Source organism: Cervus elaphus, chromosome 29 (assembly GCF_910594005.1).
Source record: "Cervus elaphus chromosome 29, mCerEla1.1, whole genome shotgun sequence".
Lineage (NCBI taxonomy): Eukaryota > Metazoa > Chordata > Mammalia > Artiodactyla > Cervidae > Cervus > Cervus elaphus.
In genome coordinates this window covers 42,449,526-42,472,272 of record NC_057843.1, presented here as the reverse complement: position 1 = coordinate 42,472,272, position 22,747 = coordinate 42,449,526, and the positions used below count along the sequence as shown (strand labels likewise).

General features: G+C 42.6%; 1 protein-coding gene across 4 annotated transcripts in view; it reads left to right on the top strand.

Moving 5' to 3' along the window:
• DOCK8 (dedicator of cytokinesis 8) overlaps positions 1–22,747 on the top strand; it is a 225,082-nt gene that overhangs the window by 197,107 nt on the left and 5,228 nt on the right. For all 4 annotated transcript variants that reach the window (XM_043890774.1, XM_043890771.1, XM_043890772.1 and 1 more), the window contains 7 exons: positions 2,564–2,707; positions 4,129–4,260; positions 4,721–4,855; positions 6,486–6,575; positions 10,070–10,306; positions 12,773–12,916; positions 14,122–14,228. In XM_043890774.1, coding sequence (XP_043746709.1) covers positions 2,564–2,707; positions 4,129–4,260; positions 4,721–4,855; positions 6,486–6,575; positions 10,070–10,306; positions 12,773–12,916; positions 14,122–14,228 — 989 coding nt within the window. The remainder of the gene's footprint in view (positions 1–2,563; positions 2,708–4,128; positions 4,261–4,720; positions 4,856–6,485; positions 6,576–10,069; positions 10,307–12,772; positions 12,917–14,121; positions 14,229–22,747) is intronic.

The window sequence follows — 22,747 nt, the reverse complement described above, 5'->3', positions numbered from 1 at the left end:
ATAGATCTTTATTCACTCATTCATTCTTTTAGGTGATATTTATTAAGCACTTATTTTGTCCTCACGAACTTTACATTCCGACCAGAGAGTGACATCATATAGCTAATTCTTCCATTTCTTATTCAATTACAATTATGATAACTGCTGTAATAAAGAGGTACAAGAAACTGTGAGTATTTATCATGTGACCCAGCTTGGAGGCCAGGGAGTGTTCAGAAAGACAAGGACAGGGAAGGGGGAGCGGAAGGAACTGTGAAGAATGAAGTCTTCATAACACACAGAACATGGTGAGAAGAGAAACCAAATTATGTTGATGCTTATGAACCAAGTCTCCTTCCTCTCAAATGAGGCATAGAAAATCTTTTAGGAAATGTGTGCTTGCACATGACAGAAAACCTAACCCAGACTGACCTAAGGTAACAATGGAATTTATCAGCTTACATGAGAGAGATGAGTCTGGAGTAGCACCTGCCAAACTGGACCTAGGGCCCCAAACAATGTCATCAGGCCTCAGCGTCGTCATCACTTCCAGCCTCTGCTTTCTGTTATGTCAGCTCAGCTTCTTTCTTCACTGGCTTCCCACACTCATTGAGAAATATTTGTTTACATCTCCCTAGGTTCAAGTCCAGGAGAATAGAGAAATGCCCCATTTCCAAAAGTTGCAGAGACAGTCTCAGTGCATCTGTTAGTTCTGACCGAGTCATACACTCATCTCTGAGCCAATCATAGTGGCCAGAGACATGGAATGCTATGACTGGCTGGACCAGAGTTGAGGTCCACACCTGGAGTTATGGATGGTTTCCCTGGAGGCTTTACTTTATAGAAGGATGAAGGCATTTTGGGCAGCATTAACAACAGATGTCCAATGTTGATTTCTTAAATGCTATGTGCTTTAGTTTTCAACCTTGTTCTGCTCCAGTAAAATTGAATTTTTGGAAAGGAATTATAAACTGGAGATAAATAAATCTGTGCAAGGAAAATAACCCTGAGGCCACTGAATTCCAAGGAGCTGAGATCGTTGAAATTCTGTGCCCCAGAGTGCAGTATTTATTCCACAAATGTAGATATGTCTGCATTCTTAGATACTGATGTTTTTACCTCCCTGATTCTGAAGCCAGAAAAATCTGCCCAGAATCTTTTCCTTCTGACTACAGCTAATAAGACTGCATAACTGCAAATATATTCCTCTACATGTGGACAACTGCATACAATACTAATAGTATTCGTTTCTTGGGTCATTAGATTTACAGAAGCTCTTGGACCTTCTGTTATTTCTAGTTCAGAAACATCATAGTAGAAAGACCAGGTTTGAAAGAAAGACTGGTCACAAACGGTTCTGAGAGTCTCCTGTATTCCCAAAACTACCTTATACTGTTGAATATGAAGATACAGGACTGGAACAACTCTCTCTTCCTTGATGCTCAGGATGAGTCACTCGATCATGCTAGCCAGGCCAAAAAGAGGCAGACAGATTTTACTTCAGTAGCCAACCCTGGTCAATTGATAGTGGCTGATTGGAGTACCATACTGAGAGGAATTTTGAAAAAAGCTTCAGGAAAAAGAGTACTATAATTAATTAGTTCTGTCTGCTATGAGTCTAGACATATGAAGAAATAGCATGTGTGCTATCTGTTTGCCAGTCCTAAGCTACAAATGTTTCCAGGTTTTTTTTTTTTAATGCTCCATGTGCATTTTTTCTATAGCCGTGAGACAGATTGAAGAAATGTCTTGACCTGTCAAAAGTATGAGAGTCCCTGTCAGAGCCAGAACTGGGGTGAGGTGAGCAAGGCATGTAAAGTGCAAAATTTAAGGAAGCACTCACTCTCAGGGTCCAGCAAGTTCCAGGCCATATCTTACAGAACCCTGAGAGTGAGTGTTCCCTAAATGTTGTGACCTGGGGTTTTCACCTTACTCACCCTAGCCCTGGCCCTGATCACTGCATTCTCTATGAGAGACTTTCAGCTTTATGGTTTATGTAAAAGAAAAGTGATTGTAAAGTTTATGTAAAAGAAAGTTCCTTTCTAGTGTATAGAAAGGAACAAAATGTTTGAGGGGAGAGAAAAAAAACCAGTAATGCTGCATTGTCATAAAGATTCCCACAAAGAAAGCCTTCTCATTTGCAGTTGCCATGTGATATTATGACTGTTCACCTACAAGCCAAGTCAGTAGTAGCAAGTACTGAGTTTCACTCAGCTGGTGAAACAGGAAGTCTAATTAACTTTTTTAAAAGTTAATTTTAAAAACCACAATCCCTGCTGAATGTCCCTTAGGGTCCTTTCTCTAAAACAACTCAGCTGTTGTTATGCTGAGGTAAGTGTCCTTTCTGTATCTGCCAATGGTTAAAAAGAAAAGAACATCTTGAGTTTTGAAGGCCAGTGGTTCTATGTGTTCTTTCAAAATGAGTGGCAGCCAGAGGCTGTTCTAGATGGAATTACAGACCTTTTACAGTCACACAAGGTGAGGCTGTTGGAGTGACGGCTTCCTCATCCCTACTGTGGACTCCTGTGGTGCCTTGTTAGCCGGGTTCCCCAACTCTCCAGGCTCATCCTGAATTCTCTTACAGAATATTTCTTCCAACGTGCTGGAGGAGTCTGCCGTCTCTGATGACACCCTGTCGCCTGATGAGGATGGGGTGTGCTCCGGCCGGTACTTCACGGAGAGCGGCCTGGTGGGCCTACTGGAGCAGGCGGCCGAGCTCTTCAGCACGGTCAGTACACCCCACCCTCTGGGCCGCCCCAGTCAGCGTGAACTTCAGTGCTAGTGCCCTGCATGTGGGTTTTAGCGCCCAGCCAGTGAGTTCCTCTTCATGACGACACCACGACACCACGTGCAGAACAGGGCCAGGGAGGGGCCGGAGGACTTTGATGTATGTAAATTGGCTCAGCTCTCAGGGAGGTGAGAAAGCCTTTCATCACTGCAGTGTTCTGGCTTTCACTACATGCTCATTAGCTGGGCAGCAGTTTCACAGTATTATTTCCATTTAATAGAGGTGGAAACTAAGCCACAGCAAGGTGAAATGGCTTGCCCAGGCTTACACAATAAATCACAAGGCATGTTCTCATTCTCTCATTTACTCTCCTTGAGAGAGCTCCTGGGGTGGAGCCTCTGGGAAAAGAGAAAAGAAATAGACAAAGCTTTCCTGACAGCTGAGTAATCCTCAGGATTGTCACAGGCCACGGACAGCTCAGAGAAATGTAGGAGTAGAAACCACAGACACTCCCCTCACTAACCTAATCTGGGTCTGTTGTTATTGTTCAGTCATGTCCAACTCTTTTGAGACCCCATGGACTGTAGTCTTCCAGGCTCTGCTGTCCATGGGATTTCCCAGGCAAGAATATTGGAGTGGATTGCCATTTCCTCTTCCAAGGGATCTTCCCTACCCAGGGATTGAATCTATGTCTCCTGCATTGCAGATGATTATTCACCACTGAGCTACCTGGGAAGCCCAGTCTGGGTCTAAATACTCCAAATTAAAGGAAAAAATGTATAGATAAAGTTACTGAGTTTCAGGTCAGGAAAGAAAGTCTGTTGTTCATTTTCATAATTTCCCTACTCCCTCAAATTTTAAGCCAAATAAATATTTATTACTTCACTCAATTTAGCTGATACAATTTGTTTTCATCCTAATATTTTTCATTCTTCTCTACTTTTCATTTCCAAGTTTCCACCCTACAACCTATGTATTTTAATTTTTGTTTTAATTATATTCTGTTTTTCCAGCTTTCCCTTTCAGAATCCAAAAAACATCCAGGATACTTTGTTTTTCCTGAAATTCAAGAAAACCATCTAGTTAGACTCCTAAGTCTTTTCAGGCATTCAGTGAACATCTGGCTGTATGAGGACCCCCATCTGGCTATATGATGCCCAAGATTGCCTTCCTGAATTGTTCTTAGTCCCTGCTGCCAGTCTCCTGTCCTATTTTTTTCCCCAGGAAACCCCTCTTTCCAACTTAACATTATCAGATAGGACCATTTAGCATGTGTCTAGTTCAGTTTGAATGCTACAACCATCCCAAAGACACTCAGAGTTTATTCCTGCACTGTAAGATATTGTGGTGCCAATAATAAATCCATTCCCTAGTGCCCAGTGGATTAAATTCTCTTTGATTTTTTTCCTCCTCTTTCCAAGGGAGGACTGTACGAGACGGTTAATGAGGTCTACAAGCTGGTTATCCCCATCCTGGAAGCTCATCGAGACTTCCGGAAGCTGACCTCCACCCATGAAAAGCTGCAGAAGGCCTTTGACAGCATCATTAGCAAGGTAGCTGAAGATCCTGACTAACAAGTCCTATAATCTGATAGCAGGTGGCTCTGTCTCAGAGATGCTTAGCCCTCCTTCCTCTCTAGGGAGTGATTGACCTTATGGACGTCAGTACTGTAGCTCTCTCCTATCAAATGGAAAAGGGCTGGAAATAGAGGACTGTAATTCAAACTTTGAAAGAAGGCAGTTGAATTACTTTGCAACGAGGAATGTGAAAATCTCTTAAATTCACTTAAAGAAATCCTAGAACTCTTTCATGGGTTTGTTTGTTTTTTTTTTTGCTATTATTTCCCAAGTTTGTTCTGTAAACGTTAATTTTTTTAAAGGTGTGAATTGTTAGTATTTGCCATAGGAATAAAATGTCTTGTAACCCAACAATAAAAGACTCCTGCCCTTTGCAACCCAATGGATCCTCATGAATTACAAAACTAAGGAGAGGTTTTCTTATTTTGTCCATCAGGGTCATAAGAGGATGTTTGGAACCTACTTCCGAGTTGGTTTCTATGGATCCAAATTTGGGGATTTGGATGAGAAGGAATTCGTTTACAAAGAGCCTGCAATTACCAAGCTTCCTGAGATCTCTCACAGACTAGAGGTAAGACAAGTGATTCTGGGCGATTAACATTGTATACCTTACAAAAAGCAAGTTGTAGTGGGTCATTACAACAAAACTAAGAGTCATACATTCATCATTGATCCATATATAAAATTTCCCACATTGCCTGTGTAAAAGCAAGATATTAGGTGAAATCATGAGATAAAGCAAGGGAAGGATGCCTGTGTGCATGCTAACTCTTCAGTCATGTCTCTTTGCGACTCCTTGGACTGTAGCCCACCAGGCTCCTCTGTCCGTGGGATTCTCCAGGCAAGAATACTGGAGTGTATAGCCTCCTCCAGCGGATCTTCCTAACCCAGGGATCAAACGCGAGTCTCTTATGTCTCTCGCATTGGGAGGCAGGTTCTTTACCACTAGTGCCACCTGGGAAGCCCCGTACTTTTCAAAGTTTGTAAATTTATATGGTGAATATTTTTCCAAGAATATCCAAATCAATGTCATGTGCTTTCTTGTAAACCTTTCCAAATTTCAGTAATAGTTTTTCAGCTTGGAGTTTATCATCTTGACTTTAAAGTCATCTGGCGAAATTATCAAATTTCCCTAGAAAATTCTGTGGTTATCTTTTTGGTATTACCAGGCAACACTTCTGGCTTATGACTGGGAGATGTTCGACCGTAGGCCTACTGTGTCTTGGGCACAGTGAACTCTTCCTCTTGATCCAAGGAGCACCCCTCTCTGGATAATCAGAGTCAGCACCCACTCCCATGTTCTGGCAGCCACAATCCAGCCTGCTGTTTACATTTGATCCAGAATGTAGCAGAAGAGAGCAGCCTGTTCTTGGAGGAAAAGCTGGAGAAAAGGGAGAAACAACCTAGAGAAAAGTGAGAAAGAAAGAAACAGACATGGGAAGGGCCAGGCATGAAGAGCTCAGGAGGAGAGTCATGGGGTGCCCCCAAGCAAAATCGTCTCAAGCTGAATAGAGGTCCCCTGAAATGCTGATGACAATTAACTGGAAATTCACTTTTTGCTTTCTTGCTGTTGCTTTGAATTTATGTCCTTTCATGACTGTCAAACTTAAAATATTTTTGTTGTCAAATTGCTCCTTATATCGATACTATCCATCCATGCCAAATGAGACAAGAAACTTTAATCCTTACTTGACCCAACAAAGCCATGGTTCAAAGTGAATGGGTAACTCGCGCAAAGTTTTTCAGCTCATGAGAGGAACTAGCAATTGACCCCAGGCCACTTGGTTTCCTAATATGTTTCCCCAATTTAGAACTAGAAGCATATATTTTATCTTCCTGTACGCTGTGGTTTGTCACATTATGGGAAGCCTCGTGACCTCCAAGTTCCTAGGGTACAAAAGGCGAGAAGTAAATAGTTCTATACCCTGGAGCATCTTCTGGAAATAGATGATGCTGTTGAATTAGATGTCAAGCATACATTTTATATGGACGTATAGATCAGTTTGCAAATGCTGGACTTCATTTTATTTTTATTTTTGTCTCAGGAAATGCTGAACTTGCCTCATTAGCTCGGAAGGACATTAAATAATGCAGAGAGCACATTCTACCATACACTTGTTCCAAACTTATTCCGCTTCTAGAGACAAAGAGTTGCAGCATATTAAAATAACCTTTATCATCTGTTGGTTTCTCTTGCCTAGGCATTTTATAGTCAATGTTTTGGTGCAGAATTTGTGGAAGTGATAAAAGACTCTGCTCCTGTGGACAAAACCAAGTTGGACCCTAACAAGGTATGGGAATATTGCGAAAAATAGCCATCAGGCTCTGATTCCCTTTGTTCGTCTCCCAAAACATAAGATGACCTCCTCTGTCTGGACTCCACGTCATTTCAATGCAACCAAATTTTTTTTGTTGTTTATGGTTTAACAGTTAAGTCTTAAACCATACTCGATGGCAGGGATCATAATAGGAGCCACCATTTATTAAAGACCAGCTGTATGCCTGACACTGCATTAAACCCTTTACATACACCATTGCGTTTCATCCTCCTACAGCTCCTTAATGTAAACATTGTTATTCCCATTTTACAGATGAGAAAAGTAAGGTCTAGAATAGGTAAGCAACTTCCAAGATCATGCAAGTGTCAAAGCCAGTATTCAGACTTGGGGTCTGTGATTCTCAATCCTGCACTTCTAATCACTTCTTTACTGCCCTTCTATTAAAATTTTGAATCCTCAATTTAAAGTATGTTGAAAAGATACAAACTTCTCACTGACAGCATTTGGTGGAGGCATTCTTTTCAGCCACATACAGGGTCATTGTGCTGTTGGAGGAATGATGAAAAGGGCTTGGACTTCAGTTTCCTCACTTTACATATGAGGGTATATTCTGTCTCACCCCCAGGTGGGTGTTCAGTTCAGTTCATTTCAGTTCAGTCGCTCAGTCATGTCTGACTCTCTGCGACCCCATGAATCGCAGCATGCCAGGCCTCCCTGTCTATCACCAGTCCTGGAGTTTACTCAAACTCATGTCCATCGAGTCGGTGATGCCATCCAACCATCTCATCCTCTGTCGTGCCCTTCTCAATCAACCCCTCCCAGCATCAGGGTCTTTTCCAATGAGTCAACTCTTTGCATGAGGTGGCCAAAGTATTGGAGTTTCAGCTTCAGCATCAGTCCTTCCAATGAACACCCAGGACTGATCTCCTTTAGGATGGACTGGTTGGATCTCCTTGCAGTCCAAGGGACTCTCAAGAGTCTTCTCCAACACCACAGTTCAAAAGCATCAATTCTTCGGCACTTAGCTTTCTTCACAGTCCAACTCTCACATCCATACATGACCACTGGAAAAACCATGGCCTTGACTAGACGGACCTTTGTTGGCAAAGTAATGTCTCTGCTTTTTAATATGCTATCTAGCTTGGTCATAACTTTCCTACACAGCTAGGTACAATTCTGATGCTCAGCATGCAGAGTTAGTGTCAGACTCCACCAGCTAAAGCTCAGTCCTGCAGGAGCTTGCCCTCACTTTAGATGCCAGCCTCAAGTGGGACCCCAAGCAGCCTGCATTTCTGACCAGACAAATACAGATGTGTGGGTTCCCTTGGCACTTTGCAGTAGATAATCCACTAGAATGACTTGCAGAACTCAGAAAAGGGCTACACTGATGCTTATAGTTTAGTGATTAAGTTTGCACAAAGGGCTAGTTCTATCCCAGATCTTCTATGCCTTCTCCTTGTGGAATCCAGGCCTGGCGCCCTCCTGACATATCAATGTGTTTACCGACTGAGAAGCTCTACTGAGCCTTGTTGTCCAGGGTTTTTATTGAGATCCCATTATATAGGCATGTTTGATTAAATCATCAACTACATTATTGAACTCAGTCGCCGACCTGCTCCTACCCCAGCAGTCAGGCTGGCCCAGAGTCCCAGTCTAATCTGAAGATTGTTCTTATTGATGACCAGCCATTATCCTGAAGCTATCCAGGGACCCACCGTGAGTTACTTCATGAGAATAACAGTGACTATCACTGAGGGAATTCCAAGAGATTTTGAAGCTCTGTGCTAGGAAAGAAGGACAAAGACCGGATATATTCTTTATTATACCATGGGGTGATAACTGCCTGCTCAGCCCAGCTATGTACCTGAGAGAGATTTCTAAGCTGTTGGACATAATGCAAGTTCAAGGTATTTTTAAGGCCTGAGGGACAGAGGAGCAGTTGCCATCACGGCAGGCCTATAAAGTGAAGAGTCCAAACTCTTCTCTCAGTTCTGCCTTCCAAGATATTATGAAGATGATGCCAGTAGGAAGAAAGTGTCCAAATATCAGAGTTTGTTTTTCTACATATTTCAAAGGACTTACTTCAGATACATTCCCTAATCTAGGCTTGAAGCAATAACTGTGGTGAGTAGAAGTGCTTCACATGGAAATGTTTGAGGTCTTTGAAAGACAAGATTGGCAGTTTACCCATGGTGAGCTGTGAACAGCACATGCCATCTAGAGTTATTGGTGACGTATCTGACGTAGAATGCTGTTTTCCCCTCTGTTAAAATGCCCAAAGTAAGTTGTGAGACTTTTAAATGAGAACCTATACCCGGGATTATAACCAGATTTCACCACACTAAATAGTGATTTATGTGTCTTATTAATAGTCAGTGACCTTATCTGTCCATTTCAGTGGATGAGTGTTGCAGAGTCTGTGGTCATTATCATTCTTCTTTTTTTTTTTTAAGGTCTTCTTTCTTAATAAGTGCTCTTCTTCATAGTGTGTTGGTATGGGTGCATGTGTATGTACATACATTTTTAAATTAAATATATGCTATAAAACTCCCTTTTTTGTGTGTATCTCTATAAATTTTAAATCAAGAGATAAGTTCCATCACCCCAAAATATTTATTTCCCCATGCTTCTCTGTGGTCATCCCCTCCCTCTGTTTTTAGCCCCTGAAAGTCATTAATCTATATTCTGTCTTTGTAGTTTTGTTTTCTCCAGAATGCCATATAAATAGAATCATGCAGTAAATAAATGGACTCATACAGCCTTTTGAGTCTGACTTCTTTCACTTAGCACAATGTATCTGTGATTCACCCATATTGTCATGGTTCATTCCATTTTACTACTGAGTAATATTCTGTTGTATGGATGTACCAGAGTTTGTTTATCCATTCCTCACTTGAGGGACACTTGGGTTATTCCTTTTTTTTGTCTATTATGTATAGTGCTGCTATAGACATTTGAGCCCAGGGTTTAATATAAACACAAGTTTTCATTTCTGTTGGCACACACACCAAAGTGGGGTTGCTGGGTCATATGATCAATATAATTCAGCAGTATAAAAACTGCCAGTCTGTTTCGTAAGGTGGCTGTACCATTGTACATTCCCACCATCAGTGTATGAAAGCTCCAGCAGCTCCCTATCCTTGTCAGCCCCTGGTATTGTCAGTTTTCTTTAGTTTGGCCATTCTGATAAGCATGGTTGTTCTGAAAAGCAAAGTTTTGCTTCTTCTGAATAGCAGTTTGCAAATTCTCACACAAAGTTTCAGTTGGGTCATGAGCTCTGCTAGGAGGGGCAGCTTGTGGACCTGACTTCACCCTCCCTTCACCTTCTTCCAGTCCTCGGGGGTGGAGAGGAAGGATGGCTAACAGCTGATGTCTCCCCTAGTTCTCTCAGCTTTGTGAGCACAGAGGGGTGTATTGCCACTCTCTGTCCTGAGGACCCCCCCACAAGTGCGCCCTGGGTGGTAGTTTGCAGACCAGCTCATCATCCCTTCCCTTTCCCCACTCAGGCCTACATACAGATCACTTTCGTGGAGCCCTACTTTGATGAGTATGAGATGAAAGACAGGCTAACCTACTTTGAGAAGAATTTCAACCTGCGGAGGTTCATGTACACCACCCCCTTCACCCTGGAGGGCCGGCCTCGGGGCGAGCTGCATGAGCAGTACCGGCGGAACACCATCCTGACCACCATGCACGCCTTCCCCTACATCAAGACCAGGATCAGCGTCACCCAGAAGGAGGAGGTAAAGGCACTGGGGGGAACGGGCTTGGACAGTGGCCATGGCTGAGCCAGTGGGCCTGGGTCTCCTCCCAGGGTGACACACAGGCTGCCTTCATGCTCCTTCATGGCAGACTCACATAAAAATCTAAAAAGGGATGCCTTTGAATTATTATTATGGTGGTTATCGTCTCACTGTCCTGGTGCCAGGGAATCCCCTCTAGGCAACTGCATACTTTATAGCACACTTGATATTTAAGTATATTCTACTTTAAAGTTATATCTTTAATAGAAATGTATGTACATGATTGTAACATTTACTTTGTATTTACATTTTAATGTTAAGTTTACATGAAATATAAAATTTTAAAGATTTTATTTAAATTCTCACATATTTGAAAGCTTCAGGTGATTTCAACAGCATTCTGTTGTTAATTATCAGAGACAGGAACAGCAAGTGAGTAGCCCCAAGGAGCTGATGTTGAGCTATAAGAGGGCACCATGCCAGTTAGACAGGAGACCAGCTGTCTTCTAGTCTCAGCATCCTCCTGTGACACAAGGCACTTATCTTCATCAGTTTCCCTATCTAAACGTTGATAAAGGAAAGACCTCTTTCTCTCTTCTGGTTCCATGTGTAGCAAAAGACCTCAAATTCATGGATCAAGAAAATGTCTCAAGCTACAGAATTGCTGAAAATTAGACATAAGTATTTTCTTTTAGTTTAAAAGACATACATGTGCATTAATTTGTCATTCATTTTGTGTAGAGTCACTGCCTTGCCTGTGATTTAGGGTTGGCTGATCACAATTCAGCATTGTCTTTCTTGTATAAACCTCACCCATGATGCAATATCCATGTGTTCAGTTTTGGTTTCTGTAAAGCAGAGTGAGAGCTTAAAGAGCCTTGTAAAACAACATGAGAGCAGAATGCTTCTAGATTTTTATGATTTTTTTTTTTTTTTTTTTGCCCCTAGCTTTTGACCGTTGTCTTGAGCACACCTAATAAGACAGGAATCTTTATAGCAACCTCAGTTTCACAACGTCTTGCCCAAGCATTAGCTTGGTTTTCATAGAAACAACTCTTCTTCTTTCCACACCCATAATTCACCAGTTTATGCATTACTGAATTAGATTAGGTCATTAAAATAACAAGTATAACAGGCGTAAGCAAGTTGGTGAACAAACACAAATGAATTGTGGTGAATAACACAACTCCTTGTGCAGGAGCATAGGGACTGAGCTTCCTGGAGAGTTGCCCACCAGCTCATGTATTCAGCAACCACATCACAATATGGGTTTCACAGAGGGCAAAGAAAGCCCAAACTGATGACTCGGCTAAGAGAAGGTTCACTTAGGAGGCATCTGCTGTATTTCTTACTCTTTTAGACTTCTGAGCACTAGGACAAGTTGGTACAGCACAGAAATAAAATCATGGTCTCGGTAAGAGTCCTCACAATTTTTCTTGGCCATTTGTAGTTCCTCCAAGAATGTCAGTATGTTAGTTTGTTAAGGCTAATATAACAAATTACCACAGACTGGGTGGCTTAGAAACCGAAATTAATTGTCTAATAGTTCCTGTGACCAGCAGTCAAAAATCAAGGTACTGGCAGAGTTGGTTCCTTCTGAAAGACATGAGGGAAGGTTCTGTTGCAGACCTCTTTCCTTAGCTTGCAGATGGCTGCCTTCTCCCTGTGTTTCTTACATCATCTTCCCCCTGTACATATCCCTGTGTCCAGGTTTCTTCTTCTTAGATGGACATATAACCATGTTGGATTAGGCGCATCCTAATGACTTCCTTTGAACTTGATTACCCCTGTAAAGATCGTGTCTTAGCTAAAGTCACATTCTGAAGTCCTGGAGTCTAGGACTTGAACACCTGAATTTGGAGGGGACATGACTCCACCAATAACGTTTAGACCACACTCCAAACCAACAGAACTTAACAAGTAGCAGATTGACCCTGAAGAGAATTCTGTTTATCAAGAATTCACCTTCAAGGTGATTTAGAGAAAGCACACATGATGCCAAAATCTTGTGTTATAGTGGAGAAGAAAGTCTTGATTACTGTGCTTTCCCAATTTTAAGTCAAATAACTTATTCAACAATAGGAAAGGAAACCTAACAGTGTATAAGAAACATGGATTTTGAATGTGGATATTATTGTGGTCAAAATCGGACCTCCCCACTTATAACTGGTGTCATTTTGTGGCACTTACTTCACCTTACAAATCTTTCTTTGCTTGTAAAGTGGAGAGAATAGGAGTTTGTTTAAAGAGGTAAATGATAAATGTATGTAAAGCTTCTGGTACATAATAAGTACTCAAGAAATGTTAGACTCTTCCTTCCTCTTAACCTGTCGAGATTATTCTAAATTGCTCTGAAAGCCTTCACTGCTGCTTCAAACCCAAGTGTCCTCTTTGTCATAGCTCCATGCTTGCCATGGCTTATAAGACCTGACAATGACCTTCCCTACATTTATGTCTCACGTTCAGTTTGTTTTGACACCAATTGAAGTTGCCATTGAAGATATGAAGAAGAAGACTCTGCAATTAGCAGTTGCCATTAACCAGGAGCCTCCTGATGCCAAGATGCTTCAGATGGTGCTGCAAGGCTCTGTTGGAGCTACTGTCAATCAGGTAAGCAAAACTAGCTGGTGGCAGCTCCTCTGGTTCTCGTTATTTTGATTTTCATTGTATGTCTGCACCCTCCTTCCTTGAAGTCAATGAGAAGTCTGATCAACATGCTAATGGTGTTCTTAAACTTAGACTGAACACCTGAGGTCTTTTAGAAATACTAGAGCTGAGTGGACCATGTCTCAGGAGTACTGTTTCCTTGGAGAAGTCTTGAGTTGGGGTCAGTTCTGGCATATGATCCGGGTAGAGTGCTTAGTCATCTCCACTTTAGGCAGAGTTGTTGCAGGGCCTGAGATGAATCTTAAGAATGCCCTAGGAGAGAAGGGAAAGGGTCTAGAACATCCACCTCCTACGTCAGTCAAATGAAACCAGTATGTCAGGAGCACTGCAAAGCAGGAGTGACCTGGAGCCCCGCTTCTTGGGCCACTTCAGAATGGACTGAATCTTCTCAGATTCATTAGAATTCTAACTGCAGTCTCACCATGGGACTGATCCAGCCTCAGATGGAGGGCGTTCTAAGAGTTCTCTCTGTCCAGTGTGCCGCTTTAGTTTCAGAACTAAATCTACACACCTTCACACTCAAAACTCAATGAGTGTCATGACCCTTCCCTCACTCTGTACAGCTGAACTCCCCTGCAAGAATTCTGTGCCCAGAGAATATCAAGGCGACAGAAATGGTATTCATTACATTTCCAAGATCAGAAAATATTAAGAAGCTTTTGCTTTTTCTAAGTCCCAATCTTTTAATGAAAATGGAAGACTTTATAAGCCCAAAACCATGTGGATTACACATATACTGTGCGTATCTCTGATTCAAGCCAGCAATTACACAAAATGGTGCTTGCCACTAGGGCAGCTAGACAAATGAATATGAATGGATGGATCAAGACAATCCCTATTTTCAGGAAAGCAACTGTAATCATATACCATTTGATGTAGTATATTGCCTTTATATATGAAGGAAAATCTATTATTAGTAGCATTTGATTAAGGAAATACATTTATGCTTTTGAATGTTCTCCTAAAACTGTAGACTCTTCCTAGGGAATCAACATTTTCCTGAGTTCAAGACCTTCCTTGATTTTTTTGTTTCAGTTTAACTAACTACAGGATCAAATGTTCAAACTAAGAAGTTGCTCCAACATTTTCTCCCAAGTAATGTCACTTTCTTTCCAACATCAGTAATGTTTTTCACTTTTTTCTATCAGGGACCACTGGAAGTAGCCCAAGTATTTTTGGCTGAAATTCCAGCTGACCCAAAACTTTATCGGCATCACAACAAGTTGAGATTATGCTTTAAGGAATTCATAATGCGGTAAGAGGGGAAATGACTGGGAGTTCAGTAGAGCAGTGCTTCTTGAAGTGTGGTTCCCAGGCCAGCAGCTTCTGCATCCCCTGAGAAATTTGCTAGCGAGGCAGATTCTCAGATACCAGTCAGATACACTGAGTAAAGAATCTCCAGAGATGGGGCCCAGTAACCTGTATTTTAACAATGCTCAGGGTGATTTGGATGCACGCTTAAGTTTGAGAGGCTTCTGCAGAGCAACACTACTTGCACTAGTAACTAACAAACTGAATGGTGTTTTCATGTTTATCATCTCTCATGTGCCCCGCAGTCACACTGTAAATAAAGTAAGTCTTCATTTTACAAAAGAGGAAATGGAGGGTCAGAGATGAGAGATGATTGACTTAAGGTCACACAGCCAGTTAGTAGCAGAGTTGAGTTCACACCAGGTCTTCTGAATCCAAAGAGCCCACACTTCCTTCAGTTTGCTGATATTCCACAGTGCATTAGAGCCTGAGAGTTTCCTGGCATTGGCAGTCTTTGTAATTTCCCATCATACAATAACTGGTTTTTAGAAATGTAAGACACTGCCTCAAAGTGAGAGTCAAGACTCTGTAACTGGAAGTTTACAAAGCTGTAATTGCGATGGCAGTTCCCACTGGCAGACAAGCCTCACCTCCGCTCTTGAATTCTGCAGTGGAGCTGGCTGCCAGAGCAGCCTGTTGAGCCTAAATTGGAAGGGGGTCTTGGGGCAAAGTCTTGCAAGCTGCTGCAGGGCAGACCAGTGTGCTGGGACTCCTGTGGCCCTAGGAAGAATGATTACGAAGGATATGATGGCTCCTCACCTGTAAGAGAGAAAGATATCAGAAATACATGGACTAATACTTCTTTTCATCCAGAACCTTAGAGCAGCATATAAAGTATAGGAATATCTTTGTTTGGCAGATGGGGATAAAGGAGGCTAAAAGTTAAAGCTTGCTGAATTCGGTGAAAACTCACCAGAATGCTACCGTCAGGTGAGGTTTCCCTCCTTCACAGGCTTTAGTGAGATGAACGTAAATTTGCTATGTATAGAGGAGACAATCTTTGTCCTACAGTGAATCACAACTGCTTAGTAATAGGGGTGTGTGTGTGTGGCTGTGTATATGTGTGTGCACGCATCCATATATGCACACATACATACACATACAGAAATTATATTTATTGTTTTACATTTGAATTGCTTCCTGTATTTCATAGCAATTTTGACATTATGCCAAAGTTAGATATTCTTCAGTAAATACTGCATTTTCATAAAACAAAAGCCTAGAAGAATATTGGGGGGATTTTTAAAGATCAATTTATTTCCCACATATTTTCATTTAAAATGAGCTATGGGGGAAAAAATTTTTTTTAAATAAATAAAAAAATAAAAAAATAAAATGAGCTATGGGGGTATTCCTCAGCAAACCAGTGGTTAAGGTTCTGTATTTTCATTGCTGAGGATGCAGGTTCAGTCCTTGGGCAGGGAACTAAAATCCCACAAGCCATGCAGTATAGCCAAAAAAGTAAATAAATAAAAATAGTCAATCTATATTTAAAAAGTGAGTTATGGTGAAAGGCTCCTGAAGGTGACAGTGACCTGGACCTCTGCAAGGACCTGTGAAATGTTTAATGAGCACACACCCTGGGACCCAGGTATGATAGTGGTTGTGGGAAGGCAGGAGCTGGGTATTCCTCAGCTCCCGACGAGAGGACTTTTATTTGGCTAAACAACAAAGCTATGCAGCTTGTGCTAAGAACTGTGGAGAGTGCAAGAAATACAGGGTTACGGAGTTCAGAAGAGAAGAGTCTGTTGTAGGCTGGAGTGACTGGGGAAGGCTTTATGGGATAATGTTACTGACACCATGTCTTGAGTATGTAGGTGTTAGGAAGAGGGCAACGGGAAGATGGAGCCATTACTGGTAAAGGAACCGACAGGAGCATAAGACGCAGAGGCAGGGTTGTCCTTGATGCTCTGGGCTCTTCTGAGTTGGCAAGGGCAGTGTTTTCTGTGGGCACGCCAGCACAGGGAGGAGAGCCTGGGAAGACAGTGGTGTTGCTATTCTCTGAATAGAATATAAATGTAAAAGGAGCTTGCTAAGAGAAGTGACTTTCTGTTTCTTAGTTAAAACCTCCTTGTAAATCTATTGAACAAGCATTTCTAATTAGCTTCCAGCCCGAGGACAAGTGACTACAAAGAGAACCAGAGCCGAGTCAAACCAGTCCCAGGCCAGATACACAAAAGGAGATGAATTTTCTTAGGGATGATCCTCTAGTAAAGTCATGTATTTTGATGGTGAAGTTATCTTTCTCCCCAGATGGCCTGCAAAAATGGTTGCTCTCCAAAATCAAATCCACCATTTAAAATGTTCTCCAACCCTTCCAGTGATTCCTATGGGAAACCAAGCTGTAGTCCTTCCCCTGTGCTGGGTGGGCTACCACCCTGTTCTGAAAAAGCCTCAAGGACATCTGTCGGTGCTTTTCAAACATTTGCTGTGCAAACGGATGACCTGGAAATCTTGTTAAAATGAAGACTCTGATTCAGCGGTTCTGGGGTGGGCCTAAGATTCTGCATTTCTAACAAGCTTCCAGGTGCTACTAAAGCTGCTGGATGGAACTGAACTTTGAGCAGAGGCTATAAAGATGTAGAAGTTGCTTGACTGCCCCCATCTCACATTTTCTCCTCCCTCCCCTCTCCCCAAGGGCTCCATCCATCAGGTCCTGCCTGTTGTCACTCAGCATTTTTCTTCCCCTTTCCTCCCTTCAAAACAGTGAACATGCCATTACTTTTACACTTTTTAACAACTGTAGATGCCAGTTCATTCATTCAGCAAACAGTTATGAGCCCACACTTTGTACCAGGCACCACACTACATGTGTGCCAAAGCGAAGTCCTAGTACAAATGAGACAAGGCTACGGGCGATATAGTACTTCTGCTCACTACTTCACTGTCAAAGTCAGAGGACAGTGACTTTCTTTCCACTTTATTTCACATGAATCAAAAGTAGTGGGCGACTGTCGTAAAGGTTGCATAACCATATTAAACTGTACATTTACAGTTTAATACATAAAATGATTAAGCTCATCAAACTGTACATTTGCAAGGGTGAATTTGATGATCTGTAACTTATACCTTCAAAACAAGTAGCAGCTGAGGAAACCTTCCTTTCCTCCATGGCTTAATTGCTTCTCAAGTCCAGTCAGCATGTTGCGGCTCTGCAATGAATAGAGAAACTGTTTGCTCAAGCTGTTTGTCCCAGTGTATTTTCTCCCCCAACTCTGCTGTCTGCAGAGGTGACACAGGAATGGGAAATGTTTGGGCGTGAAAGTGTTCCTGGGTTTGCCTTGAGTGAGTGCCAGCTTCTCAGCAGGCTTGGGCCGTAGATATATCAGTAAGCCCAGATTTTCAAGGTGAACATAAATGAGCCTGAGAAAGTGAAAAAGTGTTATTTGCTTAGTCATGTCTGACTCTCTGTGACCCCACAGACTATAGCCTGCCAGACTCCTCTATCCATGGAATTCTCCAGGCAAGAATACTGGAGTGGGTAGCCATTGCCCTCACCAGGGGATCCTTCCAGCCCAGGGATTGAACCCAGATCTCCCACATTGCAGGCAGACTATTTACCGTCTGAGCCACCAGGGAAGCCCCCTATTAGTAAGCCTTCCGATGCTGACCGCTAATAGCGGAAATGTATGCTTCTGGTTATACTGCACCTGGGTCCCACTGCTGGGCAGTGGCCCTTCTGACTCAGCTGGGACAGACTGGCTGGAGCTGTAAAGAGCCTGGCAGGCTGACCTGCTGCGGCTGATGCTCATCCAGCCAGTGCCGCAGCTCTTCAGATGGTTGCCAACTTGGGGCCTTGATCCCCTTCTGAATCATCTCTGGGTTTCAGAAGCCGAGGTAGAGAGGTACAGCATTCTGTTTCCCTCCTTTGCTCCCCAGAGCATGCAGACCTTTTAAAACACTGAAATCTGTGCCAGTCTGTATTTTTATTTTTTCTTCTTGTATTTCTTAGCTTAGGCCACTATAACTAAATATCACAGATTGAGTAGCTGAACAACAGACATTTATTTCTCACAGTGGTAGAGGCTGGAAGACCAAGATTAAGGGGCCAGCAGATTCAGTTGAGGTTCTCCCTCTTGCTGGCTTAACCATCTTCTCACTGTATCCTTACATGGTAGAGAGGAGCAGCAAACTGTTCTCTTGTCTCTTTCTATGAGGGCATTAATCCCATCATGTGGGTCCCACCCTCCCAGCCTAATTTTAACCTTCATTCCTCCTACAGGCCCCACCTCCAAATCACATCACATGGGGGTCAGGGCTTCCACATGTGGTTTTGGGGAGGACACACCCTTCAGTCCATAACATGTACACTTTCTTATTCCTATAGAGACTACATGATTTTTAAATTTACTTTTATATTTAAAGAAAAGATAGTAGGACTCGATGACACCAGTCCTAGATTGCCTTTAAGGGATATTGTTTCAGATACATCAATAGAGTCTCACTGCACAAGGTCATAGAGTCTTAAAAGGACTTATGGTCTGTGAAGAGGAAGGAGAGTGAATTTGTCCAAGTGGCCAAAAGATAAGCAACTGTGCAGTGTGGGTGATAAAAAAACAGTTGGTGAAAAGTGATCTGAGTATTCGGTGGGAAAACAAAGCCTTAAACATCATGAGAGGTTGCTCCGGAGCAGGTCTGTAGTGGGGACATTTGAAGGACTTGTGTCCCTTTTCCAGGGTCACAGAGACCTGTCTCAGTGGGCCTAGGAGGCTTGACAGAAAACTGAGAGCCAAGCAGAGCAGCACACATGTGCATGTGCGTGCACACACACACTTACATGCACACGGCTTTCCCCTCATACACACACACACACACACACACACACCCCTACCTTTGGACCCCACCCCCCAACCTGGGTTCTGAGATGTTGCAGTAGGTCCTCAGAATCTGCTTCCAGGTATCAGACTCAAGGTTGGACATATTCCCAAGCCCATAGTCCCAATCTCGCCCCTTAAGAGGAGGAGACAGGGCCACTGTGGCTTACCCAAGGGAGGCAGCTGCATGGGCCCCTCTGGGGCAGCCCATCCGAGGGAGGTGGGGGGCTTGGGAACACAGGAGGATCCAGCCGCAGCTGCCCCTTCTGCCCTGGGGTGCGCCCCCTGCCCCCACAGTGCCCTGTGCTTTCAGCCACACGTGCCTCCCCATCATTGTGATTGGGCGCTCAGGAACTGTGTCTGCTGTTGGACCGTTACCTGCTCTTCGCCCTAGGAGAAGCAGGCCACACTGGCTGCCCAGCACTCCCCGCTGGCAGCCACCCAGCCAGATCTTCAAACACCGAGACCATTTCATCCCCATAAACCCACGGTATAGATGAAAGAAATGAGGTTAAGGAGACTGTGATCAGCCCAAGGTCACACAGCAGCTAAGGGGCAGAATCAGGTAGTAATCTAGTCTCCCACTGAGACAGGCTGGGGTCTGGGATTTGATAGAGGTCAGGCTGGGAGGGAGGAAATGCCGGAGACAGGGTTGGAGAAAGCCACAGGGAGGTGTCCAGCTGAGGTGGCTCTGCCCATGGGACCCTCATATCCTCTGAAGCTCTTCCTGCAAAAAGGCCAGATGTTCTTTTGGTGCCTTGCCTCCACATAATCCTTCCTTCCCTTAAAGGGCCTGGAACATATGTGTCATTTCAGTCATGGGAGATCAGGGAGCCAATCTGATCTCCAGCATCTCTGTCAGATTCTCCCCTCATTCCAGCAGCTCAGGTGGAACTTGCTAAAGTGTTACCAAGAAGATGAGAAAAGCAAAATACCATAAATTGGGACTCCAGAGAGAATAGTTCCAACTTGAGACCAAAGCCATATACCTAACTTCTAGCTGGAAGAGCCAGGGTCTTTCCTAGGCAGCATTTGTGGTGTTGGGGTCAGGATTGTGGGCTCTTGAGCCCAGTCACCTGGCTTTAAATACCCACTCTGCCTTAACTAGCTTTGTGCCCTTGGGCAAGTTACCCAACCTCAGTTTCCCAAGCTATAAAATGGAAATAAAATAGTAACAACTTCTTAAAGTTAGTATCAAAACAGAGATGAACAGAGTCAGTTCATAGAGTTTAGAATAGGACTTGGCACATATGAAGTGACTGATAAATATAACATTATGGAGCAAATAGAAATTGATATATTTGAGTAGGAAAGAGAATTAATCTGAATTAAATGTAGATATTGTCTACCAATGACTCATCTGCCTCTGTAAGGTTTGTACCGTAACACATGGTAGGGCTGATGAGACATTGGCCTGGGAGCATCAGGATCTTGGATTTACATCCATGTTTTTTGTCCCCAAAGGTGTGTGACTCTGGACAGGGTACTTCATCTTTGCATCTTAGTTTCATCAACTGTGAAAAAAAATGGACTGGAATATAAAATCTCTAAAAGTACATCCCCATTCTTACATAGAACAAATAATTTCTACACATTCTAAGCATTTTATATATTTGATTAATTTAATCTTTATAAAAATTTATGAGGTAGGCTATTATCACCATCATGTCCCAAGTGAAGAAACTAAGACAAGGAACGCATAAGTAACTTGCCTATTGTCACAAAGCCAATAAGTTGCAAAGCAAGATTCAGAGGTGAGTACTCCAGTTCCAGAGTCTGTCCTTTTAACCATTATGCAATGCAGTTCTCACTATGCACTACATTCAGTTGCTAGTAACAGAGAAAGGAAGTAAGAGTGACTTAAGATAGAAACTTATTTTTCTCTCATATAAAATAAGATCAGAGATAGCCATCCCACAGCTGTGCGTTAGTCACATAAAGTCATCAGAGACCCTGGCTTTTCCCATTCTTTTGCTCTGCTGTCCTGGTTTTAGTGTATCTATCCTCATAGTCACAAAATAGCTGCTAAGGCTCTAGCAAACACAATCACATCCTAGGCAAGTATCAGGAATAGAAACAAGGAAAGAGCAAACGTCTCCACTCCTTTTAAGAGCTTTCCTAGTGACTTCATTTTATATCTCATCAGACATCCCTTTTTATAAGGGAGGCTTGGGAATGGAGTTTTCCAGGTGGGTATACCACCTGTGTGTGTGCATAGCCCATCAGTTGTGTCCAACTCTTTGCGATCCCATGGACGTAGCCCACCAGGCTTCTCTGTCCATGGGGATTCTCCAGGCAAGAATACTGGAGTGGGTTACTGTGTCCTCCTCCAGGGGATCTTCCCAACCCAAGGATCGAACCCAGGTCTCCCTCACTGTGGGTGGATTCTTTATGTCTGAGCCATCAGGGAAGCCCGGGTTTACCACCTAGAGTTCTGTTGTTAAGGAAGACAGGGAATGGACGTTGATGAAGCAACTAGCAATTTTTTGTCATACTTAGGGACTGATGGGTGAGCTATGCTGAAGGAACATTGCAGAGGAGGGAAGGCAAGAGATCCAGAGGGTGAGGGCTCATGGCCACCCTCTCTGTAGAAAAGACATCTAACTCCTTAGAGAGAGGCCTATGAGAGTTACTCCCCAAAAAACCAAGAAAAATGTTCTGAAAGTACAACTTCCTGCCCTTTCTAGTCTGCATCAGTCTGGTTTCTGTAGGACTCTGCTGAAAAACCCCAGCACATTGACTGTAAGAAAATGCTTGTGTTCAGTAAACTTATCAACAAAGTGAACAGCAAAGGAGGGAGCCATCTGGAACAGTGGGATCTGAGTGAAAGCTGCACAGTTCAGATGTTTGTGGACCTAATAAAAATGTTACAGATAAGACCATTTAAAAAAATTATTTGTAATGTACTTATATAATCCTGTATACATTTCCCAAGAGATCTGGCTCTTCTCTAGGAGGGAAATTTAATTCATGGCTCTCTTTAGTTTATGAATTTAAATTAACATAATGAAAATTATGTTAATTTTAATAAGAAAACCTAGAGATTATAATCCAAATGGAAGAAAGAAATACAGTAAACATCTATGAAATACTTTGTTATAAAATTTGTTAAAATATAAAGTTACTATACAAATATGAGTATTTTTCATTCTACCTATTAATATATTTGTCTTTTTAAAACACTGTGTGTATCTGTAGATATTATGTCTTCTGATAACAAAGATCGTAGAGAGTGTAGTTACTTCTGAAGTTTGCGAAGTAGCCCATCCCCAAGTTAGCAATTCACTTCTGCAGGCCTCTCATCTGCCAAGGTTACAAAACTGGGCCTTGAAAAAAAAAAAAAAAAAACTGGGCCTTGAAGTCACCCTGAAACTGATTTCATTTTACATGTGGTGGTAGCTCATAATTGTTAGTTAAGGGGCAATAAAAAAATTAATAAGGGGTGATGTAGATTTCTCAGGATTCAAAGACTATATACCGCCCCTTCCTACCTCTTCCCTGAAACCCTTGATATATGACCTTGGGTATACTACAGTTTGCTTCAAGTAATGTCAGACTTAAAAGATAGGTGAAAATCCAGTTGCAGAAGGCTTCTAGGGTACATTGAATGAAGCCTTTCTTCTAAAGCAGGTTGATTCCATGATGAATC